The following is a 23,203-nucleotide window of genomic DNA, read 5'->3' on the forward strand; positions in this document are numbered from 1 at the left end:
CAGTCATGTGCAGTCTCTATCCAAACGATGGCTGGCCAAGGTGCTCCCAGTCCTGTCCACTGCTGCACTGCTGGCCAGGTGGGGGCCTCTCTACTTTTGACTCTACATTCAGCTCTCTGGAAACCGCAGCTCAAGGCTGAACCACAAGCCTGACACCATCCTGAGCCGGGGGACCTGCTGCTGCAGATGGAGTCTGGTTTCCTCAGATCTCTCCCTCCAGGCCGTCTGCCTCACGGCTTCCCTCATGCCCCCCACCCTTTATACACACAGCAAGATGCGCATGCCCCCATCTCATGCCCATCTGCAGGAGCTGCCGGGACCTGGACCCTACCCCCACGGCTCACTCACCCAGTGCAGGGACCCGATGCAGACCTTGGCGGCCATCAGGGGCACGGTGGGGTCCGAGGGCCGAAGCTTCACGCACTCCCGCAGCAGCGACACAGCGTAGGCCGACTGCAGAAGAAAGGGCAGGTGATACCATCACTGGAGCCCTGGGTCTCGAGGGACTGAGTGCTTCGTGCCTATGGTGGGGGGAGCTCCCAAACAGCCAGTCCTTGCTCTGCACCCCCTTCCTCCCAAGAGCCAGGAAGAGGGCCCAGTGGGAGGAGCACAGGGAGACATGCTGTCACATTGGTGTAACAGGCATTGTTATAAATCGGAGCTCAACAAAACACAGCCCATAGGCCAAATGTGGCCCTCTGCCTGCTCCTGGAAATAAAGTTTTATTGGAACTCAGCCACAACCATTCACATATGTATTGCCCACAGCTGTTTTTGTGACAGAGTGGAGTCGTTCCCACAGAGACTGGCCTGCAAAGTAAAAAATGTTTACCATGTGTCCCTGTACAGAAAGTCTGCTGTCCCCTGTGCTAAGTGCTTTATAAATACTAAGTCATTTATTTTCACAAGTCTCTGAGGTAGGTATGCTATATCCCTATTTACAGATGAGGAAACTGAAGTGCAGGGAAGTTAAGTAGCTTGTTCAAAGCCACAGTACGCCTAAGTGGCTGAGCTGGGGTTTGAACAGTCTGGCTCTAAGCTTGTAACCATTGCCCTATTCTGCTCTGTGGTGACTACCTTGGCAGGAGAAGCTTCTGTCACCCTTCTACACACACACACACACACACACACACACACACACACACACACTCAGGGCTTTTGACTCAGTCCAACACTTTTCCAAGAAACTCAGCAGTGACACCCCTCCATGTGTGCACACCACCATAGTTGTGTGACTTCCAGGCAGGCAGGCAGGGGCATGAGTGTGTCACTACAATTCCCACATGCTAAGCCGTGCTGTGAGCCAAGCTTCCTTGCCATGAATTAGCTTTCACCCTCCCCAGCAATTCCGGAGGTACCACTGAGGAAATGGGGCTCTGTTAGGCTTAACTGTCCCCAGCTCAGTGTGAAGCACTGGCAGATACAGACCTGGAACTCTGATCTGTGTCTTCCCGGGATCCCCAGCCTCTTTCCAGCTACCCCTCCTTTCCCCACCAGCAAAGAAGTGCTTTTCTCGGCCCAGACATGACAGACTGAGGCTCTGGGCTCAGGCTTATTAGGCCAATTCCAGGTGTTTTAGTTAGGGGCCGGCTCTGTGCCCAGTACTGGGCTGGGGTGGTGGGGTCACTGCGGAAAGGGGGAAGAGGCCATGACTCCTGCCTATCAGGTGCCTGCAGGAAGGTCAGGGACAGAAGACAAAAGCGACCATTCCCCGCTGTTCTCTCGGGAAACAAGAGGGTGTGAGACCAAGCACAGGAAGGCGTGTCAGTAGATGACCCGTGGTGGCAGCCTGGGAGACTGTGGCAGGCTGGGAGACCGGCTTGGGCTGAAGGATGGGAGGAGGCAGTGTGAAGGGCCTGAAGGGGCTCCTGTGAATGTCACTCCCAGCACCCCCCAGCCACGGCCCCCTGTCCACACAGCACCGCAAGCCTTGGGCTCTCCTCGGCCTCCTTCCTCGGCTGCTGGTCTCCACAGGGTTGAAGTGTTCTCTGACCTTAAATAAAGGTTCTATAACCCTGACTGTCTGTGTTCACCACACACAGACCACAAAATGCTGCTATTTAAGGAGCCATCTGAGGACTCCACAATCAGGGTAGGCAGCTCATTCTCTCTCTCTTTTTTTGTCATGCTGGTTACCTAGCAACGCAGACAATGTGACTGCTGAGGAGACCAGGAGAAGGAGCAACCTAAATTATGTCATGGACCTCATCCTTTCTTCCTGCAGGCTGACATGTCAGATGTATTTATACTGGCCTGGCCTCACCTTCGGCACAAGCGCAGGTACAAGAATCTTGATTCCCACCTTAGGCTTTGGCAGAGGCCAGCTCTGGGGCTGCCTGGGCCAACCGGGCAGACTGAGCTGGTGTGCAGGTTCCTGAGGGGGTGGAGAGTGTGCTTCCAGAACCATCTCCTGCTGTACCAAACTCAGGGATGGCTATGTCTCCAACCGGAGGGGCCTCACATGTGAGGAACTCCCGTATGGCCCCAGCTCCCTGCCTGTAGGTCCACTCTCGTCCCCACCTTGCTGGTCTGTGAAGGCGTCCAACTCCCTGGATCCTGGGACGTGCCAGACTGTGTGTGGACCTCTCTGAGCCTGGCTCTTCTCAGTAGGGGGCTTGGAGATCCTGTACCTCCCAGACTAACACGACACCTTCTCCTGAGACTGGGGGGCTTCCTGGAGCACCACCAGAGATCAAAGCTACCTTCTGAGTGTGGTACATTCTTCTGAGAAGGGTCCCCAACTTTCCTTGGCACCTCAAAGGGAGTTCATAACTCACAGAAGGGGGAGGATCATTTCCCTGGCCGTGGGCCTCTCCTCCTGGTTCATGGCCACTATTACAAGACTAGAGGCTCTTTGTTTCCCAGAGTTGGGAAGAAGCTGTCACATGCCACTGGGAGCTGTCTGCCCAGGCTCACATAAGCTCCAGCCCTACCTCCTCCCCTCCCTCAGGCCTCACTCCATCATGGCTTGTGGCTTGAGCGCCCCCTGAGCCTTGACAGGACCCTGCTGAGCACAGAGCCAGGGAACATCATGTCTATGCATTTAGGACGAGCATTTAGGCCCTGGGAAGTCAATCTGATGGGGGAGGGGAAGAGGTCTGGGAAGATAAATGCCCAGTGGGGATGGGATGCAGGGGTGGGAGGCTCCCCACATGATTCTCACCATACTCCCCTGGCCCCTTCCCACGTCAGGCTGTGGCACCTGCTCTTCTTCCTCTTCCCTGCCTGACCCGGCCAGCACAGCCTCTGTCTGTGGGGGAGATGCTGGCAAGCCCAGGAAGGCCCGCCTCGGAGACGAGCAGGAGGGCTAGAAATGGCAGGTGGCACAGATGGGCGGGGGAGGGGGCAGGAATTCCCTCAGCCTCACAAAAGGGCTCTGGGTGTTTACAGCTCTTGGCACGATCTGCAAGCTCCTGCCACCTTATTTCCTGCATTCGTAACGTCCTCAGCTCTAACACCCGCAGCACCCAGCTCCGGAAAGGTTTTCCTTTCATGTTACTGCTGAAAATAGAGGCTTATGTAAGTGTAGCTCTCATCAGAGGAGAAAGCAGGGGGTGCTGGAACCGGGCTAGGTGGGTAGAGGGCAAAGGTGGCCCTGGTGCCCCAGGCTCCCTGCCCCCACCCCGGCCACAGCCTCTGACACAGTCGTCCCTCCAAATTTGAAGTTTGGGAGCTGCTGCTCTGCTCCACCCCCAACCCCTCCCTCCCAGGCAGGTTCTTCCATGGGAAGGTTCTTTCCCAACACCACACTCAAAGGGCAGGAAGACAGCTACGGCCCAAAGGGAACAGCGTGCTCCTTGCCCGGTACCCTAGTCCCAGGCCGGTTTCACACAGTTGTACTCAAGTCACACACGGAAATGCTCCGATGCCCCATGTGTGCACATGTGCTAGGAGAAAAGCATCCACAGATTCACACTGCACACCTGGCACCTCGTAACTCAGAAGGGAACACCAGTGCCACACAGGGGGCTGTGTGAGACCCTCTGCTGCCCCCCACTCTCCTCCGATGCTGGAGGACATTTCTGAATCACTGCCACACCATCCACCAACCTCTGGGAAGGACCAGAGGAGAGCAGAGGCCCCAAGGATGGGTGTGCAACCTCCCCCACCCCACACATGCTTTGGGTCTTACCTTCCCACAAGCCACCATGGAGAGGGCCACTTGGTACCAAAGGTGAAATTCTTCAAAGGCAAACTTCATGGCTCGCTCCAGGCACTGAGGAGAGAGGACCAGTCAGCACTTCCCCACCAGGGGGCCTCCCTTCCCCCCCAAGTCCAGCCCATTCCTCTCCAAGGTAACCACTGCCCAAATCACTTCCTGGAGGAGGCTGCCCGAGGCCCACACTTGGTCAGCAAACACCAGACATCACCTGTCCCTGCCACGGGCATGCTGGATGACTTTGCACAAGTCTCTTATCCTCTCTGGCTCTCGGTTTTCAAACCTTACAGGATGATGGTCCAAAGTGAATGAAATTGGGCCTGGGTTTCTAATATGGAAACATCCCATAAAAACCATAAAACCATGACATTATTGTGCATGGTACCATTCCCAGCTTTGTACATGTATTAACTCATTTATTCAACCCAACAACTCTTTGAGGTGCTTCTCTCATTATGCCCATTTCACAGATGAGGAAACTGAGACCTGAATGACTTATCAGGGTCACAGGGCCAGTAAGCGGCAGAACAGGCTGACTACAAAGCCCCCCAAATGGAAAGGCTTTTTCTCGGTTCCGCTATTCTCTATGATCACCAAGAAGACTGACCGCCCACTGGCCTGTCTGAGCCAGGGCAACCCCAAATCAGGGGCGGCCTGGTGAGATCTGGTAGACAATACAAGTGCTTTTAGGCAATGGAGGCAGAAGCCAGCATGTGAGGACAGGATTCACCATGTGGCCATGGTCAGGCGGGGTGGGGAACAGAGGTGACGTCACAGGACCAGACAGTATGTACTTTAAGAGCTCACTGGCCTGGGTTCACATGCCTGCTGGCTCAGTGTGCCCTCCCTCTGCCACCTTGGGCAAGAAACCACCTCTATGAGCCTTGCCTTCCTCACTGGTAAGTTTGAAAGAACACCCTACTTAAAGAAGGTATCCTCTGAAAGTACCTTGCGTGACACCTGGTGCAAGCAGGGGCTCAACAGATATCACCGCCCCCTCAGGAGCCCCATAAACAGGTAGGAAGAGAATCTACTGCCAAGAGGCGCACCTGGTACAGGGAGACAGGGACCCCAGTGCCACCTTTGATCCCAGCCCAGATCGGAAAGCTCAAACATGTACGTGTGCCATTTGCACTGTGGGAGATGGAGAGAGGGGCGGCTTGGTCCCCCTGCCTTCACCCCAGAAAGGCACTATCCCTGCAGCATTGCTCCAATAGGGTCTGCTCAATAGATTGGGGGTGCTCTGTCTAGCTGGGGTGGGAGGGGGCCCAGGTTTCCGACACACGCCAAGCTCAGAATCCTGTTGGGAGAGGCAGTCATGAAACACCAGTGTCATCTGTGGGGAGAACTGAGGGCTGGAAAATTTCCCCTTGTGCTTCTCTATGCAACACCGTGTGTTTTTTTGTTTTTTGTTTTTTTTGTTTTTTTAATATCACATAAAAACACTAGTAAAACAACCGAAAACCAAAACCAAAACCAAAGCCCACCCTGCCAGTGACGGGCAGCTCTCCCAGCATTGGAAATGGAACGGTCCCAAGCCTGGTCTCCCAAGCACCGACTGTGCCCCTTGGTGGAGTCAGGAAAGGGGCAGAGGAGGAGGTCCTCAGCGTGCCACCTGACTTCTGGGGAGGGGTGGGCCACCGTACCTCAGAGAGCATGACGTACTGGCCTCTCCTGCCCAGCGTGATGCTCAGGAGGTCATAGATGGCCGCAGCGTTCCGCAGGCTCAGCGCCCGGTCCTCCTCCTGCTCCGGGGCCCGGCTCAGCACCACATCTCGAGTAGCCTGTGGGGGACGTGGTTTGGGAAAGAGCAAGGACAGAAAGTAAGCAGCTGCCTGCCTCCAAGGCCCGGTGGCCATCACCCTTCCGCTGCTAACCCAGGCTGTCCTCCTAGAAATGGCCAGAGCCTTTCCCCACTCCTATGAAGGCCCCCATGAAAGAGGGAAAACCCTCTCTTTAGGGTTTAGGGTTTAGCCCAGGTGAGGAAGCAGTTCTGAGGGCTCCTGGTGTTCAATGTTCTAGTCTGCAAAATCTCAAACCTACACAAAATTGCAAGGATAATGGCACTGACCACATTTGCTTGTCTCTAGTACATAGTAATAACAATAATAATAATAGAGTCATTACGGTAAGATGACCTGTTACCCTTAAATGCAAGAGGACATTCCTTTTACAAGCACAAGAGGAAGGCCAGTGTTTCAGGAAGTGTAAAACTGAAACCTCTCCTACCCGCTCGCAGTCAGATCTCACCACCTGCCCGCTGCTGGTCTCACTAGAAGTTTTCTCATCCCAGAACCCAATCCAGGACCATGCCCTGCATTCAGGGGGCATATCTCCTTCATCTCCTCTCATCCAGAGGGGCCCCTCAGCCCTCATCTGTCTTTCAGACACTGGCACTTCTGAGAATATGTTTATATGTTTTGTGGAACAGCTCCTTGTGTGCTTGGAATTGTCCACTCACAGAAAGAGCTTCCGGTAGGATCTGGAACTGTCTAGATCAGGTGGGTGGTTCTGCTGCTTGACTCACAGGAGGGGTGCTTGGGCGGTGGCCCCTTGGTGCCCTCTGCAGGTCCCCCAAGTCCCTCTCATAAGGACCCCCCACCCCTATACCTCCTTCTCATCACCCCTGTGTCCAACCCAGACCCCATCCTGACTCCTGACCATGGAACTATCCTCTTGGAGTTCCCTAAGAAACCTCTCCTATAACACATGGCCTCTGTGCTTGGTGTCCAGCACTTAGGAGTTCAATAGCTCAGAGCTGCCAGGTGGCTACTGGGTGGGAGGGTGGTGGCAGGGGGTGGGGTGGGGGGAGGAGAATGGGAAAATGTACTTTAGGAGTAGGTGACTCTGTACAATCTGGAGCATGGAGCTCTGTTTTGCCTGAAATCTCCCCCGTGAGGATTTAGGATTTTCTGTGGCCGATGATCCCACCCCCTCTTGTAAACCCATGCCCTGGGAACAACACTCAGGCTTGGGAATAATTCAACACGAATCATCATTCTTTCAGCTGAGCACCAACAGAGCAGGGACCAGACTAGGGATGCTCTGGAACCCCTGCCTTACACACACACACACACACACACACACACACACACACACACACACACACTCTGAGTGCTATATCTGAGCTGAAGCAAAGCTGGGATCCAGCCAGATGTTCCTACTGGCAACTCTCAGTATTGTCTTCCTTCTGTTTTAGGGACTGAACCCCCTTATCTACTTCCCCACACAGGACCTCAGAACCAAGGATGCTGGGATAAAAGGGAGCTTAAAATGGCTCTTAAAACCCATTTCCCACTGACAGATCTGGACAATCCTACCTAGCCTCAGATGGTCCTCAAAACACACCTGGGAAGGACTACTAACCCCTCCTGCAGGTCAGGGGCTGAGGTTCCCAAGGGCAAGTGGTTATAGAGGCAGAAGGTCAATGGCCTTCAGACTGCAGGCTCTGAAAAGTGTCCTGCTGTGCAGGCCTGAAGTGCATTCCCAGAGGCTTCAGGAAGCCCAAATGCCTTGTAAGACCCAAGGAAGTGACTCAACCATGGGGGCATTTCAGGAAGGCAAGGCAGTGGCCAGGGGCCCTGAAGGGTGATCCTCCACCCACAGCAGGTGAGGGCTGCCAACCCCCCACCATGTACATGGACCGGCCCCAGGAGAAGGTGCTGGACATGCCAGGAGATCCCCAGAAAGGATGAACACTGGTGCAGCCTGATATAAAAGAGCTGGTCAGGAGCTCCCAAGGGTTAAGGGAGAGGAGCAGAGAGGGAAAGTGCCAGAGAAATCCCTCTCCTTCTCAGCAAAATCCACCCACACAGGCACCATCAGGAAGAGAGAAGAAATTCTGAGGCTTGGCAGGAGCTATTTCTCTAAGCAGAGCAGGAACACAACACTGGCCGTGTACCTCACCCCTCCTCCACTTCCGCCCTTCCCCTCTAGCAGCTCCCCAGCCCTGGCCACCAAGGGTGGGGCCCAGAGAGGCAGCCTTGCCAGGCAGCAATGACAGGGGTGGGGGACAATGAGAAGACAGAAGGTACAAGTCCCTGCCCTCAGGGAGGGACCACGGAACCTTCTGGAAGCAGCAGCAGTACTTGTGTCCAGTGGAATTTGACCTAGAGCTCGGGTGGGAGAGGGGTCCTGATGGAAAGAGGACAACGCTGAGGCAGCCTGCGGCGGAATGGGGGTGGGGGCTTCTCTGTGGGGAGTGGGCACATGCAGGACCTAGGAAGCCACCGTGCACAGCAGGATCCTTCTGGGGACGGTGAGCAGCGAGCTATGACCGCAGGCCTCAGCTCTCGGTGGCCTGTCCTGCAGAGTAGCCCCTGCAGACCCTGGCTCCCGACCCCCTCCAGACTGCTCCAGGACAAAGTCAAACCTCCGCTTCTGTGGCTGCCACAGGAGGCCCTTCACCACGAGACCCGGCTCCCCTGGCCAGCTCCTCCCCCAACCAGCTCCGGGTCGTCCCCCTGCCCCACGGGACTCTATAGTCCCTCTCTGCACCATGGACGGACTATCCGTGCCCTCTGTCAATCTGGATGCCTCCTGGCTCCTTACAACCCAACTCACGTACCTGTTTCTTCAAGCGTTGACCTGACTTATCCCACCAGGCAAGGCTCCCTGCCCGTGACCTCTCCCAGCATGACACACAGACCCCAGCCCCTGTATGCGCAACAGTTCTTGGGGGACAATACTCAGGCTCTTGAGGCAGGGAAGTCTCGCTGTCCCCAGCACCTTCCTTGGTCCATGTCTGTAGAATGAGTGACGCTGAGAGGGAAAGATTTCTGGGCCTAGTGTGGAAACTTTCTCCTCTTGCCCTAGACCTTGCCCTGTAAGACAAGAGCATCTCTGAATGTGTGCCTGGGGGATGGGAGCGGTGGATTTCCAGCACTGGGCATGGATTAAGTCAGAGGCCCAGGAACAGATGTGAGCATCTCCTGGGCCTGGGGCCGGGCCTCCCCAGGAGGCAGACGGCAGAGAAGGTGTCTCCCCAGGGGTCCTCAGGACCTGGCACCTGTGTCAGAAGGTAAGCATGGTTCCCCAAAGGAAAGCCAAAAGCAGAAGTTTGCCCCAGTTGCTATGGCTTTAGGGCAGGGCTGCGGTGAAACGCTATGGTGGTGCTGGCCCGCCAGGTGGGGGGAACAGGGAAGGAAGCTGTGGGGGCTAGTAGCAGGCTGGGATTCCTGTGCGGCACAGAGGGTGGGGCCTCAGACACTCAGGGGGCTTCTGGTCGCTGCCCATGTTCCCCGGGTGTCCTGTCCCTCCTCCCCTGGGCTCACCACCCTCGGGCCAGCGACACTGCAAGATTCACGAGCAGCCTACTTGGAACTAGTCCCAGCCACTCTTTCCCTCCACCATCCAAATGGCCTTGCTAGGAAATCCTTCAGACCAAATGCAGTGACAGATGTGACGGTGCCTATGACCCATAAAGCAGTATGCAGACACTCAAGATTCTTCTCACTCCCACCATCCTTACAAGGCTGGGTATAGTGCAGAATGTTCTCCCAGTGCAACCTCCAGGCCCCTCCGCCTCTGAAGATGCCCTGCCCTTGTCTGGTCCACGAATTCTGTCCCAGGCAGGGCCCGTGAGCTGTACCTTCTCCCAGCCTGGGCCCTCTGGCTGTTCCCCCCCATGGCAGCCTCTTCCAGACTAAGGGCATTCACCCCAGGCCCTCTGCAAGCCAAAAGGGGGAAAGCCAAAGAAGCATGCTCTTCCCTACTCCCACCATCCAGCAGCTCATCACTGCCAGCGTGATCCACATCTGGTCTTTGGAGAAGGATCCATGGCGCAAGCGTAGGGCCTTACAGGAAGGTCAGCAGGGCAACTGCCACGTTTCCAGGCAGGGCAGCCCACGTGAGAGCCAAGGCAGGAGACTCTTCTTCCAACAGCCATCCCTTAGGTGTGCTGCACGTCACCTTTTCAGGGTCACATCCGTCACATCTCATCTGGCCTCACAGTAACCCCATGGAGGGGCAGGAGGAAACCACTATGCCCCCTGGGCAGATGGGAAACTGAGTCCCAGAAGGTGAACTCATTGTGCAAGGGCCCTGAGAGTTCAGGCTGTACCTCCAACGGCCAGTCCAGGACAGCATCTACTGCCTCATAGGCTTCCTCTGCCTGCCTTGGTCCTGACCTTATGCTGACTGCAGGGCCTCAGATCACACCAACCTTCGCTTCCACCCAGCCCCGTTTCTCCTCTCTGATCCTGGACACGAACGGCGAAAGAGAAGGAAAGGGAATGAACTTGTGGAGTACTTTATAAACATCTCACAGTGACCTCATGTACTACTGTCCTGTTTTACAGATAAGACGGAGGCCCAGGGAGGCTCCCCAAGGCATACAAATAGATGGGACCCAGATTAGAACAGAGTCATTCTGAGTTCACCCCCAAAGGCTTCTGAAAAAGTGTCCAGTAGCCTCGTCTATGCCACAGAAGCCCTGGGATGGCTCTGCTTATAAAGGAACCAAAGCAAAGCACAAAGCCTGGCCTTTCAATCAGGGAAAAAGCCTCTTAGGCAACGTGTCCAGCCCTGTTCTCAGACACGGCTGCTCCGATGGTCAGGGACCCAGTCTCAGGGCCTGCTGCTGGCACCCCACAAAAGCACCCCGGAGCGGAGTCTCCCAGCAGCTTCCGTGATTGGTGCCTGCCCCTCCCTGGGGGGGGCACTGTCATGTTCTGCTCGTGCTCTCGTCCCCCACCAGCAGACATAATTACCACGGCTCTCAAGCTGTGGGTCCATGGAGCCAAGAAATAGCATGCTCTGTGACGTGTCCCAGCCCGGGCCAGGCCCACGCCAGCCCCCACTCTCCTGCCGCGTCAGGCTTCTGTGGCAGAAATCACAGCTCTTCCTGCCAGTGAGGGCGAGAGGCTCTCCCACCTCTACTGAACCGAATGCTCCGAGCTGGTGGCGTTATCAAACCCTTTGCCATCACAGCCCGCAGCAGCGCAGGGCCTTTGTGTTGGAGCAAACCAGGTGCCAAACGCTGGAACAGTGTGTGCTCATCTGCTAAGTCCCAAATGGAATCAAGCCCAAGAAGCACTTGCTTGCTTTTTTTTTTTTTTTTAAACTGAATGGTATCCTCAAACCAATTTTTCTCCCAACCAAAACTGAGCCTCAATGTATTCTAAAATGACTGAATTGGAACCAGTATTTGTCAGGACAAAACAAATACATGAACATCTACAATGTACTAGGCACCTTTGGGTTCATTTTCTTGCTTTTTCTGAGCAAGAGAGGCCTTAGCAGCCTCATTTTACAGATGAGAAAACTGAGGATCAGGGAGGTAAGAACCCTGCCCAGGCCACAGATTGTGAATGGTGAATTCCAGACTCAGACTGCCGGGTGCCTGACACTGGGCCTGGCACAGTTCGTTAAGCTGCAGGGTCCTGGTCCCCAGAGGCGTCCACCCCCATCTCACTCAACACCAGGCCTTGTGCTTTTTTAGTTTCCAAGTGCCTGAAGCCAGCAGCAACTTCTCCACCAGCTGAGTAACACAGGGACCCATGGATTGTCTGCCTTAGCGTATATTTTGATGCCTAGATCAGTATTTTAGAAATGATCAAGATTTCTGTACTTCCTGGTTCCCCAACTATTAGAGAAAATTAGACTAGTTTTTGATATATGATTCTTTTAAAAACTAGAATATATACTTAGGCTTCAGCAGACTGGGTGGGGGGGGGGGGGTTTCTTCCTGCCAGGAGGACCAGGACTTCCTCCAGCTCCCTGGATACATACTCTAGTAGGTGGAAGTACCTCTGGGAAGGGGGGTATGACTGAACTCCTCATCACTGTTTCTCCAGTGCTCAGCATGGCCTGGCGTGTTACAGCTTCTCTAACAAAGCTGGATGGATGGACAGATGGACGGAAGGGCAAATGAGTGGGTGGATGGATGGATTTTAAAATGTCCTTGTGGGGGCGCCTGGGTGGATCCGTGGGTTAAATGTCTGACTTCAGCTCAGGTCATGATGTCGCGTTTCAAGAGTTTGAGCCCCGCATTAGGCTCTGTGCTGACAGCTCTGAGCCTGGAGCCTGCTTTGGATTCGGGGTCTCTCTCTCTCTCTCTCTCTCTCTGCCCCTCCCCTGCTCATGCTCTCTCTCTTTCTCAAAAATAAATACATTAAAAATTTTTTTTAACAAGTAAAAGATAAAAATAAATAAAATATCCTTTTGGCTCCAAAGACTCAAGAGTAGGTCCAAAACACAAATCTTCTTCAACCGGTTATAACTCACATCCCTTGCATTTCTGTAAAAGCAGTGGTAAGGTTTCTATTTACCTCTTGAAAGACAAGGGGATTCCCTATTCATTCTGATCACGCTCGGTTAGCTTGTAATAAAAAGCGTAACTAAGGTAACATCCCCACACTCAAGACTGCTTGCAGGCTACTCCTGAGTTCCAAACCACGAAATAGGGGCTGACATCCTCAAGAAACCTGCGGACACCCTTTCCCAAAGCAGCTGCTCTGCTGATCCTGGAGGTGGGAAGCTTTCATGATTATGTCTCCCGGGCTGGCTCTGCTGGGGTAGCTTTTACCGCAGCATAATGAATTCTGCAGGTATTAGGAAAACCCAAGTAGCAGCCGAGGCAGCCAGCTGCTGTTCTAGAGGCTTCTCCCTATCATCTGCAGCCAAGCCCAGCCAGCATCAAAGGGTGGTGAGGAAAAACCCACAGGTACATGGAAGCCAGGCTGGGCCTCAGGGTTCAGCTAAGGGATCAGAGCCCGGGAGGCTGGCATAGTGGTGCCCGCACCCAATTGAAAATGTGACCCGCAGGGAAAGAGGGTATGAAACAAGGGCAAGGAAGAAGTCAGAGGCTACTTGGTCAGCTCTGAGCCACAGAGGCCAGATCCAGATCCCAAGTGGAAAGGCCTCTGTAGATGAGACACCAAAGCGCTCCCCCAGATTCCTGAAGTTTCTAGCCATGTGACAGGCTGGGTGTGAGCAAGAGGAAACAAACCAGCCGGCCCTGGAAGAGTGCCTCCTCCCAGCCCAGCGCACACAGCGTCTGGGCACTTCCTCTGCTTTGTGTGCTACAGGAGTTCCCAGGACACAGCCTGGCAAGCCGGCCTGCACCCTCTGGGTCTCCCTGGCAGGCCAGCAAGTCACAAAGATTCTTGCAAAAGGGCAGGGGTTGCTTGGATGGAAACCACACATTTAGGAAAATTCACTTTGGCTTCAAATCCGGGCCACTTTTTTGTGAAAGGCCATTCTTCACTTTGGATACAGGGCAACTTGAGGGTTTGGGGTTGGGCTGGGGGGCACAACCTAACGGAAGGGCATCTGAGCTCTTCCCAGATCAGGCAGAGGCCACCAAAAATGGCTGAGGGAGACAGAGTCCAGCCTCGGTCCTTGCCATCTCACATCAACAGGCACGTCCCTGCTTGCAAAGCCCTCCCTCAGCCTCGTCTCATTTGATCCTCAAAACTACCCCCTTGGCCCTTGTACAGATGAGGAAGCTAAGAATCAGAGTAGTTTGTAAGTGGCCGCGGACTGCAGTCCAGGGTGTGGGCTCCATGGCCTATGCTTTGGAAGCTATTTATGGAGGTGGACTTCATTCAAATCATGGCTGTGAGGATTATTACTGTATGACCCTGACCAAGATCCATACCTGCCCCGGACCTTACTTTTCTCATCTGTATGGTGAGAACATATTAGTACTAGACCGAACCATATGAAATGGTTATTTTTTTCACGTGGCTCAGCATAACACCTCCCTCTATGAGATAATCGCCTTGGAACCTGGCAGAGAAAGGACCTAAGAAAGGTTCCTGCTTTCACCTTTTTGCCTCCCATCTGTCATTCCTCAGCACAGGAAGGGGGTTTCCCGAGACAGATGACTTCAGTGCAGTCTCATTCGAGGGTGTAGATGGTGAGGTGGCACCGGTGTGTGGGTGGGGGCAGGGCAGGGCACCGGTCTATGTCTGAGATTCCATGAGTAGACACTGGGGCTCAGTCTGTGGTCAGGGTGGGGGCCCACTTTCCATGAAAACAGCACTGCTCTCCCATGCCAAATCCTGCACTTGGCATTTCCATCCTCCCCTCAGGCGAACCAGCTGGGTGCCCCTTCTTGGAGCAACCACTCACCCCCTCACCAGCCTGACCTGCAAACCTTCAGGTCCACAGCCTGGCTGAGGAGGGATATAATCTCTCGCTGCCCCGGGCCAGCATCCCTCCTCCTGCCTACCTGCTGACAGACCCGGAGAGGTGGAAGAAACCCACTGACCAAAGCTCTCTGAACAAATCCTGTTACCACGTGGTCCCCGGTGTCCAAAGGAATATTAGTTTCAGGCTCTTCAGGGACCCATCTCATGGGGTCTTGGTTTCCTAAACTCTACTTCCACATGCTGTTGTCAGATGTGCCAATTTAGCGAACTAGGTCCTCAACCTGGGGGGAGGTGGGGTGTCCTCAGCTCACAAACTCTGAGGGGCCCCTCAGTCAGAGGGCTCAGACCCAGCCTTGGACTCCCCCCAGGCAGCCCACGTGGGTACCACCTGCACCCCCTGGCTTCCGGTGTTCCTGCACACCCCTACTCTGCCTCCCTCCGGCCAGTCCAGGCTGTCCTTCTCACCGACCCCTGCGCCACACTCTCCCCTCCACCAAGGCTCCAGAGCCCATGCATGCATGTGTGTGAACATGTGTGTGAATACGTGTGTGTGAACAGGTGTGTGTGTGTGTGTGTGTGTGTGTGTGTGTGTGTGTGTGTGTGTGATCTCCCTGCCTGAGGCAAGGGAAATAGGTCTTACGAAAACATCCAAAGAGCACTTCCTGCACGCTTTGTCCAGCACACTTTATCCCTCCTCTGCTTTATTTCTCCATAGCACTCAGACACTAGCACCCTGGATATTGTAGTGCTTGATTAATTCATTGTCCACCTCCCTCACTAGAATGTAAGGTCCGTGAGGGTAGAGACTTTTCCCCGCTTGTTTGCTGCTGCTTTCTGGCTTCTGGAACAGGGCCTGGCACAAAGTAGATGATAATAAATAGTTGCGTGAATGAGTGAATTCCTTCTATGGGCACACTTACTCTGTGCACTACTATCATCTAACGGGAAGAAACTGAAGCTCAAAGGCACTAGATTTGCCCATGGCCCTCAGGTGACAGCTCTGCCAAAATCCAGACCTTCTGCCTCAAAAGTACATGCTCCTTCCACTCCCTCACATCAGTCCAAGAACAAGCACAGGGCTGCTCAGTGCATACTGACGACTTGCTGGTAAAATCGTCTTTTGTAATCCCAGAAGAGGTGCTGGGACTCATAACTCAGTCCCTACTCACACCCCCGAATGCAGCCCTGTGCACTGGACTCAAACCTAGTAGCCTAGCCAGCCTCACCCCAATGTGGGGCGCAAGTCCAAGAATCCTGCTTCAGGGATGTCCGTGGGAGGCTGAGCAGGGTCAGGACCCCATGGCCTGTGCCTGAGCCCCACAGTCCTACCCCACGGGGGCAGTGAAGGAAAGCCCTGGCGCTTACCATGGACTCACTGATGAGGAGCAGCAGGAGGGCTTCCTCAATATTATCCTTCGGGCAGTAGAGGCTGAAAGACACAAACGACAGCCCGGGCTCCAGCACAACGCTCTCAAAGCAATGCGGCCGGCCCACCACACGGGCCCTTCTGCCCCACAGTCGGCAGCTGCCCCGGTAAGGTGACCCTCTGCTGCATAATTTATCAGCACCGGATACCGCCTGGAGCTCTTTATCAAGCCCCAGAGCTATAGATCTGAAAGACTGGGGTGGGTGGTGGGGCCAGAAATACCACAGATGCTCCAGGGGAAGAAACGTCCCTTCCAGCACCCAGTGCTACATGAAGCAGCTGGGGCAGGGGGCCGGGGAGAGCTGCTCACAGATCCCACCTTCAGTTATTAAACAAACACAAGAGAAGGCACACCAAGACTAGAAGGGAGGCAGATGCCGTCCAAATAATTAGATCTTCGGATGCCTTAGCGAATTCTCCTCCCAACCCCCATCCTGGGACTGTCTTCCCTGGTCTATCCGGCTTCTGCTGCTGCCTGCCTGGCAGTGAGCTGGGTGGCAGCTGGGGGAAGGGCAGGGCAGAGAGAGGGGATGTCGGCGGGGCCGGAGCCCAAGTGTGGCATGAGACCAGCAGGGCTTACTTGTCTCCTTCGTAGAGGTGAGGCTTCCGCAGGGCCTGCGTGATGAAAGAGTTCTCCTCCTTGCTCATGAACTCAGGCAGCGGGTGGGACAGGGGGCTCCAGTAGCACTCCTCACTCAGGGAATGGAGCAGGACCCCTGCCAGATGCTTGGCAGCCATCTGGCAGGAGAGGGAGGAAGTCAGACCTGGAACGCCCTCCACCCAGCACCCAGCCAAACCCACTTGCCTTTGTTTGCAATGTGCTGCCCCTTCAGGAGGCCCGCCACTCCACCCCCAAGGAGCCCCCTGTTCTGTTTCCAGCACCCCTTCCGTTGGCCTTTGATGGCTTCTACTTCATCTGCTGCCCTGTTTCCTCTCCTAGACGAGACATACGTTTCCTCCTCCTCTGGGCCCATAGGGCCCAGCGCCGCTCTGAGTATTCAGCAAGCCCTTGCAGAGCATAAAGCCACTGGCACAGCAGCTCTCTCGACCAGATCCCTTTCTGATATTTGACCAAAAATTCTAGAGTGAGAAGCAGCTGTGGCTCTGAGTTTGGGTGAATTGAAGCCTGAGAAGGTAGGCCTGAATTGGGGCAGGAAAGCGAGTCCAGGTTATTTATGAAGTTCATAAACAATCCCTAAGAACGAGCACACCACTTTGCTAGGAAGGGATGATATTAGGTTTTAACTCTGATCTAACGCTAGGGCCTGTGGGCAGCACTGTGGTAAGGATGCTGAGGGTGCCTCCTAGGTGCAGTGGGAGAGAATGCGGAGATCGATTAACAATGTCTGCCATGAGCACAGACAGGGAGAGGAGAAGCATGCATGAAACATACTGTCATCCCTGATTCAGAGGCTGCCTGCTAGCACTTCTAAGGGATCCTACTAAAAGTGAGTCCTGAACAGGCCAGCCACAGCCAGTACCCAGCCCCAAGGTCCTGGCCGTGTGTTATTACCACTTTGAAATTCTGAGTTGCTTTGGTCTCCACGGTGCGTAGGACCTCCCGGAGTTCTCTCATCCCTTTCACGATGTTCCTAGAGGGAAGACAGCAGAGCAGGGTCATTACCAGCCTAGCCCCCACAGACACCATCATCAAACCTGCAGATGTAAGCAGAAGCCCGCCACTTTGAGTTTTACTTGAAAACAGTCAACTAGAATGAAAGGTCAGAGTTGTAACACCAGGATCCTAGAAGCCCAGGACATCGGCAATCAAAGAACAAGAAGGATCCTTCTCCCTCACAGCCCCCAGGAACCCAGGCTTCCAATCACTACCAGAAGGAGACCAAGATGGAGTATATCAAACAAGATGTCACATTGGCCCCAAAGCCTTGCCTGGTGTCAGACTTTCTGACTTGAATCAGCCTCAAATTCTTCATCTTCACCCAACACAGCCGGTCAATGCTGGGGTCCATCCTCACCTCTCAGTCCCCGTCACCAGAGCCCTAGACCAACTTGCATCACCACAAAGGCCAGTATCACCTCCCTGCCGGCCCCTGTCAGCTCTCTGGGCCCTGAAATAATTTGCAAGCTTTATAAAGTGTGAGCCAGAGTAAAAAAAATACATCTTAAATTGCAACTCAGTATGTACACACTTTCCTTACATAAAACCGAAGCAAGTTTCTTGACACATTACCTAGCTCCGCTCTGGTATTTTCTACTTTACGTCTCCCTCTACTCCTCTTTCTAAAAATGCTGGCCGCAGTCCACTACACAGAGCTTGCAACCCACTAGTTTGCACAACCTACTAGTGGTGGCCTACACTTTGAAACTCTGTCGCCCCTGGAGGGGTCTCCTTGACAGACAAAAGTCATCTTTTTCCTCCCCAGGCTGGCCCCTCGGTCAGCACCCCCAGGGCTTGCAGAATCCAGTCTAGGTCCTCAGCAAGGTATTGTGGGGCTGATGGGTCTGTCCCCTTGCCTGTCTCCCATCTCCTCTCCAGCCACTCAGGTCCATTTTGAACAACTGACCCAGGTGATCTTTGTCAAATCTTGGCACAGACTTCTCCCATTGCCTTAAACAGCCCTTCCTCATTCATCCTCAGAAAGCCTTTCCAATATCACTTCCTCCTTGCAGCCAGCCCAGATTCCCCCCCACCCCCACCATGCTCACCACTCCTGCCTGCGTCCCTCTTGCACCCTGTTAATTCCTCTTCAGAAGCATGACACTGCGTGGCTGACCCTTCGTGCACTGTGCTCCCAAGGGCAGGGCTCCAGTCTTGCTCCTGACCCTCAGCCTTCACATAGCTCCTGGCACAAAGCATGTGCTCAGCAAATGTTTGAGCACCGCCCGTCTCATTTCCTGTGGGGGTTCCCTGGATCACAGCTCACAACAGAAAGCAGAGGCTGCCGGCTGGTCAGATTCAGAAATGAAAGACTACAGAGGGGTGAAAGGCCAAAGGTGGCAGCTAGGACGTCGCAGGAGCCCCACCTGCAACTTTCATGCACAGAACAGATTCCTAGGAGCTGTGGGGCCTGAAGCCATGGAAGGACAAATTCGCAGACCGAGTCTCTGCCTTCTGGAACCTCTGGTTTCAGAGAAGAAATAAAACCGTGCAAACTACTAACATTATAAACACAGACCCTCGTTTGTGGGGCTGAGAATGGAGATGAAGACCCCTGGGACAGAGTCAGAGTCACAGCGACCTCTCCTAGTCTGTCCAGAGCTTTTGAAGGACTGGGAGGGGAAACAGGACAGGAAACCACAGTGTCCTTGGAGATGATTCAAATTTGGGTACTGCTACTGATGCCCTGCAGCCTGAGGAGGGGCTCGCCTGTGGGCTGCGCATGGTCTCCCCTTCTACAAAATCAGGACCTCAGTTTGGACAGTGCCTCCTAGATTTCTGTCATCTGCATACCACGTGTGCAATTTTTGCTACTACCTGCACACCATCAGTGTTATTATTTATGCAATACTTTCCTTTACTTCTTGTTACGTTAGTAAATATCTCAACAACAACAAAAAAACACCTGAAATTAGGGCTTTGTTATGGTAGTTGGGTATTTTTTTTTTTTTTTTTGGCAATAGATGTTAAATATAGAAGTACTTATAAAAAGTCTGCATGTCACTCAAAGCCATCTTGTGTATCACTAGAGGTGCAGCCTGGGAAGCACAGGTTCTCACAGAGCGCTCCCTGGGCCGGCAGAATCGGCATCCTGGGAACGTATTAACAATGGGGAGTCTGAGGCCCCCACTCCAACCAGAGTCAGAAACTCTGCGGCGGAGCCCAGCAATCTGGGTTATATCAAGTCCTCACAGGCTTCCAATGGACTTTCAGTCTTGAAAACCACAGGTTTGCCTGATCCTCAGTGTCTTCTAGTTCCCCTATGCCAGGAAGGTAGCTTCCAGAAGGTTCAATTTGACACGAAAAGTCCAGCTTTGCAGCTGGATTCTGAATCTGTGATCTCAGCAAAGTGAAGCAGCCACTCAGTCCTTGTCTCCCCATCCATAGGCGGGTTCCTCATTAACTCACGGTGCAGTCAGGAAGATGAACTCGGGCGAAGCCCAGCCACACCTGGGCACGTGGTAGAGACTCGCTAAATATTCATTATTTTTCTTTCTCCTTTTAATTTGGGTCCTAAATATCGCATTAAAATATGTTTTAACTTGCCACGTGATTTTCCATGGAAGTTTGTGATTTTGCATGGAAGTTCGGGACCGAATGCGTAGGGGGCAGGGGACAGAAGTACCTGAGGGGATCTTCCAGTTCTGAGCCTATCTTTCTCCTTCTACTAGTCCCTACCCGCCCCCCCTCCCCGCCACCAGGGGACAGAAAAGCAGGGTTCCCTCGTAGACAAACCACACAGACCGGGAGTCCCCAGGAGCCCAAGTAGGAAGAGGCTGCAGGACAGGCCCTTCAGTCCCACGGAAGCCTCTGCCTTAGAAAAGGACCCAGATTTGGAAAGCAGGCCGTCGGCCAGGCCAGCTGAAGGGAGAGCTCAGCGTCAGACACCACCAGGAGAGAGAGAAAGACAGACTGCGTGAACTCCCAGAAGAGAGAAGAACTGGCTGGCTCTGGGAAGTCTGTAGGAGAGCACTGTCCTGGGAGCTGGGCCCACGGCCACAGGCTGGGGCAAGGCTGGACCCTAGGACTGTCCCAGGGCCTTATGGCCCACAGACAGCTGGTAGCTCCTGGGACCTGTGGGTGATTTTCCACTCTGAGGGCTCCCTGCCAGCTTCCTCCCTGGCAGCCTGGCCAGCCTGCTACCAGGAGCGCAGAGCCAAGAGGGACTATGGCCTCTCTTTCTCATTCTAGCTCAAGGGCTGTCCTCTCTCTGCTTTTAGTCTCCACATCATCAGCACTAGAAGAGGGTTCCCAGACCAGCGGCACGGGCATCGCCGAGGGGATTCAGAGAAGTGCGGACTCTTGGGGATCCTGCCCCCCACGAACACACACACAATTAAGGAATCAGAACTGCATCTTCACAAGCTCCTATGTGCCAAAAGTTGTATCATTTTACTATTTTCAATTCTGTAAGGAATTCTGGTATTTCAATAAGCTCCCAGGAATTCTTTAGCAAAGCAAATAATCGCCCTTGGGCATCTTTGGGGTAAATCCCAATTTTTATTGAATGCACATAAAGAGGAAAAACCAATACTGACGCTCCAGTGGCCGGGGCTGTACAGGGAGAGATTCAGGCTCTCAACTGGCCCCGACCTGTTCTAAGATGCTAGAAACACCCCTCTGCCTCAGCTTATCCCTCCAGGAAATGGGAAATTAGGTGGTTTCTCCCTCTAGCCTAAGCTAACATTAACCGTGCCAAGTAGAGCTGGGGCTTTTCCCAGTCCCGTGAGAGGGAGGCTTGAAAGATCTCTTTGTTCTGGTCTTTCATGCTGACCTTTCTGAGCAAAGCTGCCACTTTTAACAATATCCAAACAGGGCCTCAGACAAACCCTGGCCCAGAATCAGGCTGCGTGTGGAGAAGCCAGGAAGCGACCGATCCCAACTCCTGTTCCTGGCCGGCCGGGAACAGAAAGACAGAGATGTACAGGCAGTGATGGGTCACCTAGGGAGGTCTCCAGGTGGTAAGCTTCCCCCTCTACCCTTTGCCGCCCCTCCCCACTCCCCCTCCCGCCGCCGGGGTCCTTCATCAGCAGTAGGCAACAGACAGACTTTTCAAATGCTTTGTCGCCTTCAGTCTTCACAGCTTCTGATGAGGCTGGTAAGGCTGGCTTGGTTCTCCCAGGTACCAGCACAATGCTTGGCACACAGAAGGCACTCAATAAATCACTGAGGAATAAATAAACTCCCATTTTCCAATGGGAAAACTAAAGCCTGGTAGATGCCTGCCTTTTCAGGCCATCATACCCAAGGGGGAGAGGCAGGCTTACCATAGGCACCAAGGCTTCAGATTTCACTTCCTTTACACTGAAATGATTCCTGAGAAAGATAACACTTGCCTTTCAACCCAGCTTTCCTTTCCAGGCCATCTGAACTCCAGGAGTTCTGGAATTCAGTTAATTGACTAGTCTTTACAAAGTACCTACTGTATACTCAGTGCCTGGTCATCAGCCCTGTTGACAAGAGGCATTCCACAAATTCCCTGATAAAATGAACTGAGTGAGAGACAGATGGAGTGAATGAGTATCTCATTTATGGCCTGCAGGTAAGAAGTTCAGTCTATTAAATTAGCCACACTCAATTTATTCAGAGTTTAGGAAAGTGTTTTGCATATAGTAGGCACTCAACAAATGTTTTGATTAGGTTTGATTTGAGAAAATAAGAAACTACATGGAATTTATGGTTGAATGGAATCTAAACAGACACTGGTGCATGTGACTCTGCCCAGAGGTCCCCATTTCAGGACTGGCACTAATTGTGTAAGAGAAGTTTCTGGTCAAAGAGCACGGCCAGTTGGCAGATCCCAACAGCTGGAGAGTTGAATCAAGAGACAAGGTCAGATGAAGCTCAAATAGCTATCAAGCTGTTTGCTCCTGCCATAGATCCATATCATCAGTTTCAAAAAGTAAAGCTCTCCTCTTCACCCCAAGTCCCAGAAAAAGGGCACTGAGGACATCCAGGCCAGGAGAGCTTTCCTCGCGACCGAGGTGGGGGATGGGCAGTGGCTGCTAACAATAAATACAGGCTGTGCATTATGAGAGGCTGGAAGAGTGTGTTCTCTCCATGGGCCTCAGAGGTGTCCCTGTGCCCCAAAGAGTGACACAGGCCACTAGAAGGCTCTCCTGGGCTTTTCTGTTGGATGATTCTGGCCCCTGAATCCCCCTTAGAGCAATGTGTCTCCTGCCCGCCTCAGTACTGCAGATAGCAGGCGGTTGCTGAGGACAAGACAAAATTGCTGCTGACTGAACACACCTCTCAAGAGGTCATGGGGGCGCCTGGGTGGCTCAGTCGGTTAAACATCCGACTTCGGCTCAGGTCATAATCTCATGTTTGTGGGTTCGAGCACCATGTCGGGCTCTGTGCTGACAGCTCAGAGCCTGGAATCTGCTTCACATTCTGTGTGTCTCTCTCTCTGACGCACCCCCTCTTACTCTCTGTCTCTCCCTGTTTCTCAAAAAATAAAACAAACTATTGAAAATTAAAAAAAAAAAATATCATAACCAGACAGTAGGCCAGGCTTTCTAAGGTGCCTCACCATTGGGCAGAGCCCCTCCTGACAGCCGTCTGCAGCCCCAGCTGCCTTAGCTGCCTCTTGACTCAGCACCTAGCTGGCACAGACCCACAGACCGAGACACCTACACACACACACACACACACTTGCTCACAATCACAGCCACCCACACCCACACCCCCCAGAAAGGGAGAGTGCTTTCATAAGGCTGAACAATCTGCCCAGCCCCAGGAAACTCCCTCAGAAAGCACACACACTTCCTTCTCTACTGTTTGGTTTGGGTACAGTGAGCACATATTGTTTTAATAATTAAAAAAAAATATATTCTTTTAACATGCACAAAACGTACAGCCCACCTGGTTCAATTACACATGGCTCAAGCTTACTCCCAGCCC

At 53.4% G+C, this 23,203-nt stretch overlaps 1 protein-coding gene across 2 annotated transcripts in view; it reads right to left on the reverse strand.

Moving 5' to 3' along the window:
* The window catches only part of TTC7A (tetratricopeptide repeat domain 7A), a 119,775-nt gene that overhangs the window by 56,867 nt on the left and 39,705 nt on the right, over positions 1 to 23,203 (reverse strand). For both annotated transcript variants that reach the window (XM_039245938.1, XM_039245939.1), the window contains 6 exons: positions 17,195 to 17,273; positions 16,262 to 16,419; positions 15,621 to 15,684; positions 5,805 to 5,942; positions 4,132 to 4,215; positions 349 to 453 (listed from right to left, as the gene is read on the reverse strand). In XM_039245938.1, the coding sequence (XP_039101869.1) occupies positions 349 to 453; positions 4,132 to 4,215; positions 5,805 to 5,942; positions 15,621 to 15,684; positions 16,262 to 16,419; positions 17,195 to 17,273 (628 nt within the window). The remainder of the gene's footprint in view (positions 1 to 348; positions 454 to 4,131; positions 4,216 to 5,804; positions 5,943 to 15,620; positions 15,685 to 16,261; positions 16,420 to 17,194; positions 17,274 to 23,203) is intronic.

The sequence above is a fragment of the Hyaena hyaena genome, unplaced genomic scaffold, assembly GCF_003009895.1.
Source record: "Hyaena hyaena isolate Hyena2069 unplaced genomic scaffold, ASM300989v1 scaffold_274, whole genome shotgun sequence".
NCBI classification, from domain to species: domain Eukaryota; kingdom Metazoa; phylum Chordata; class Mammalia; order Carnivora; family Hyaenidae; genus Hyaena; species Hyaena hyaena.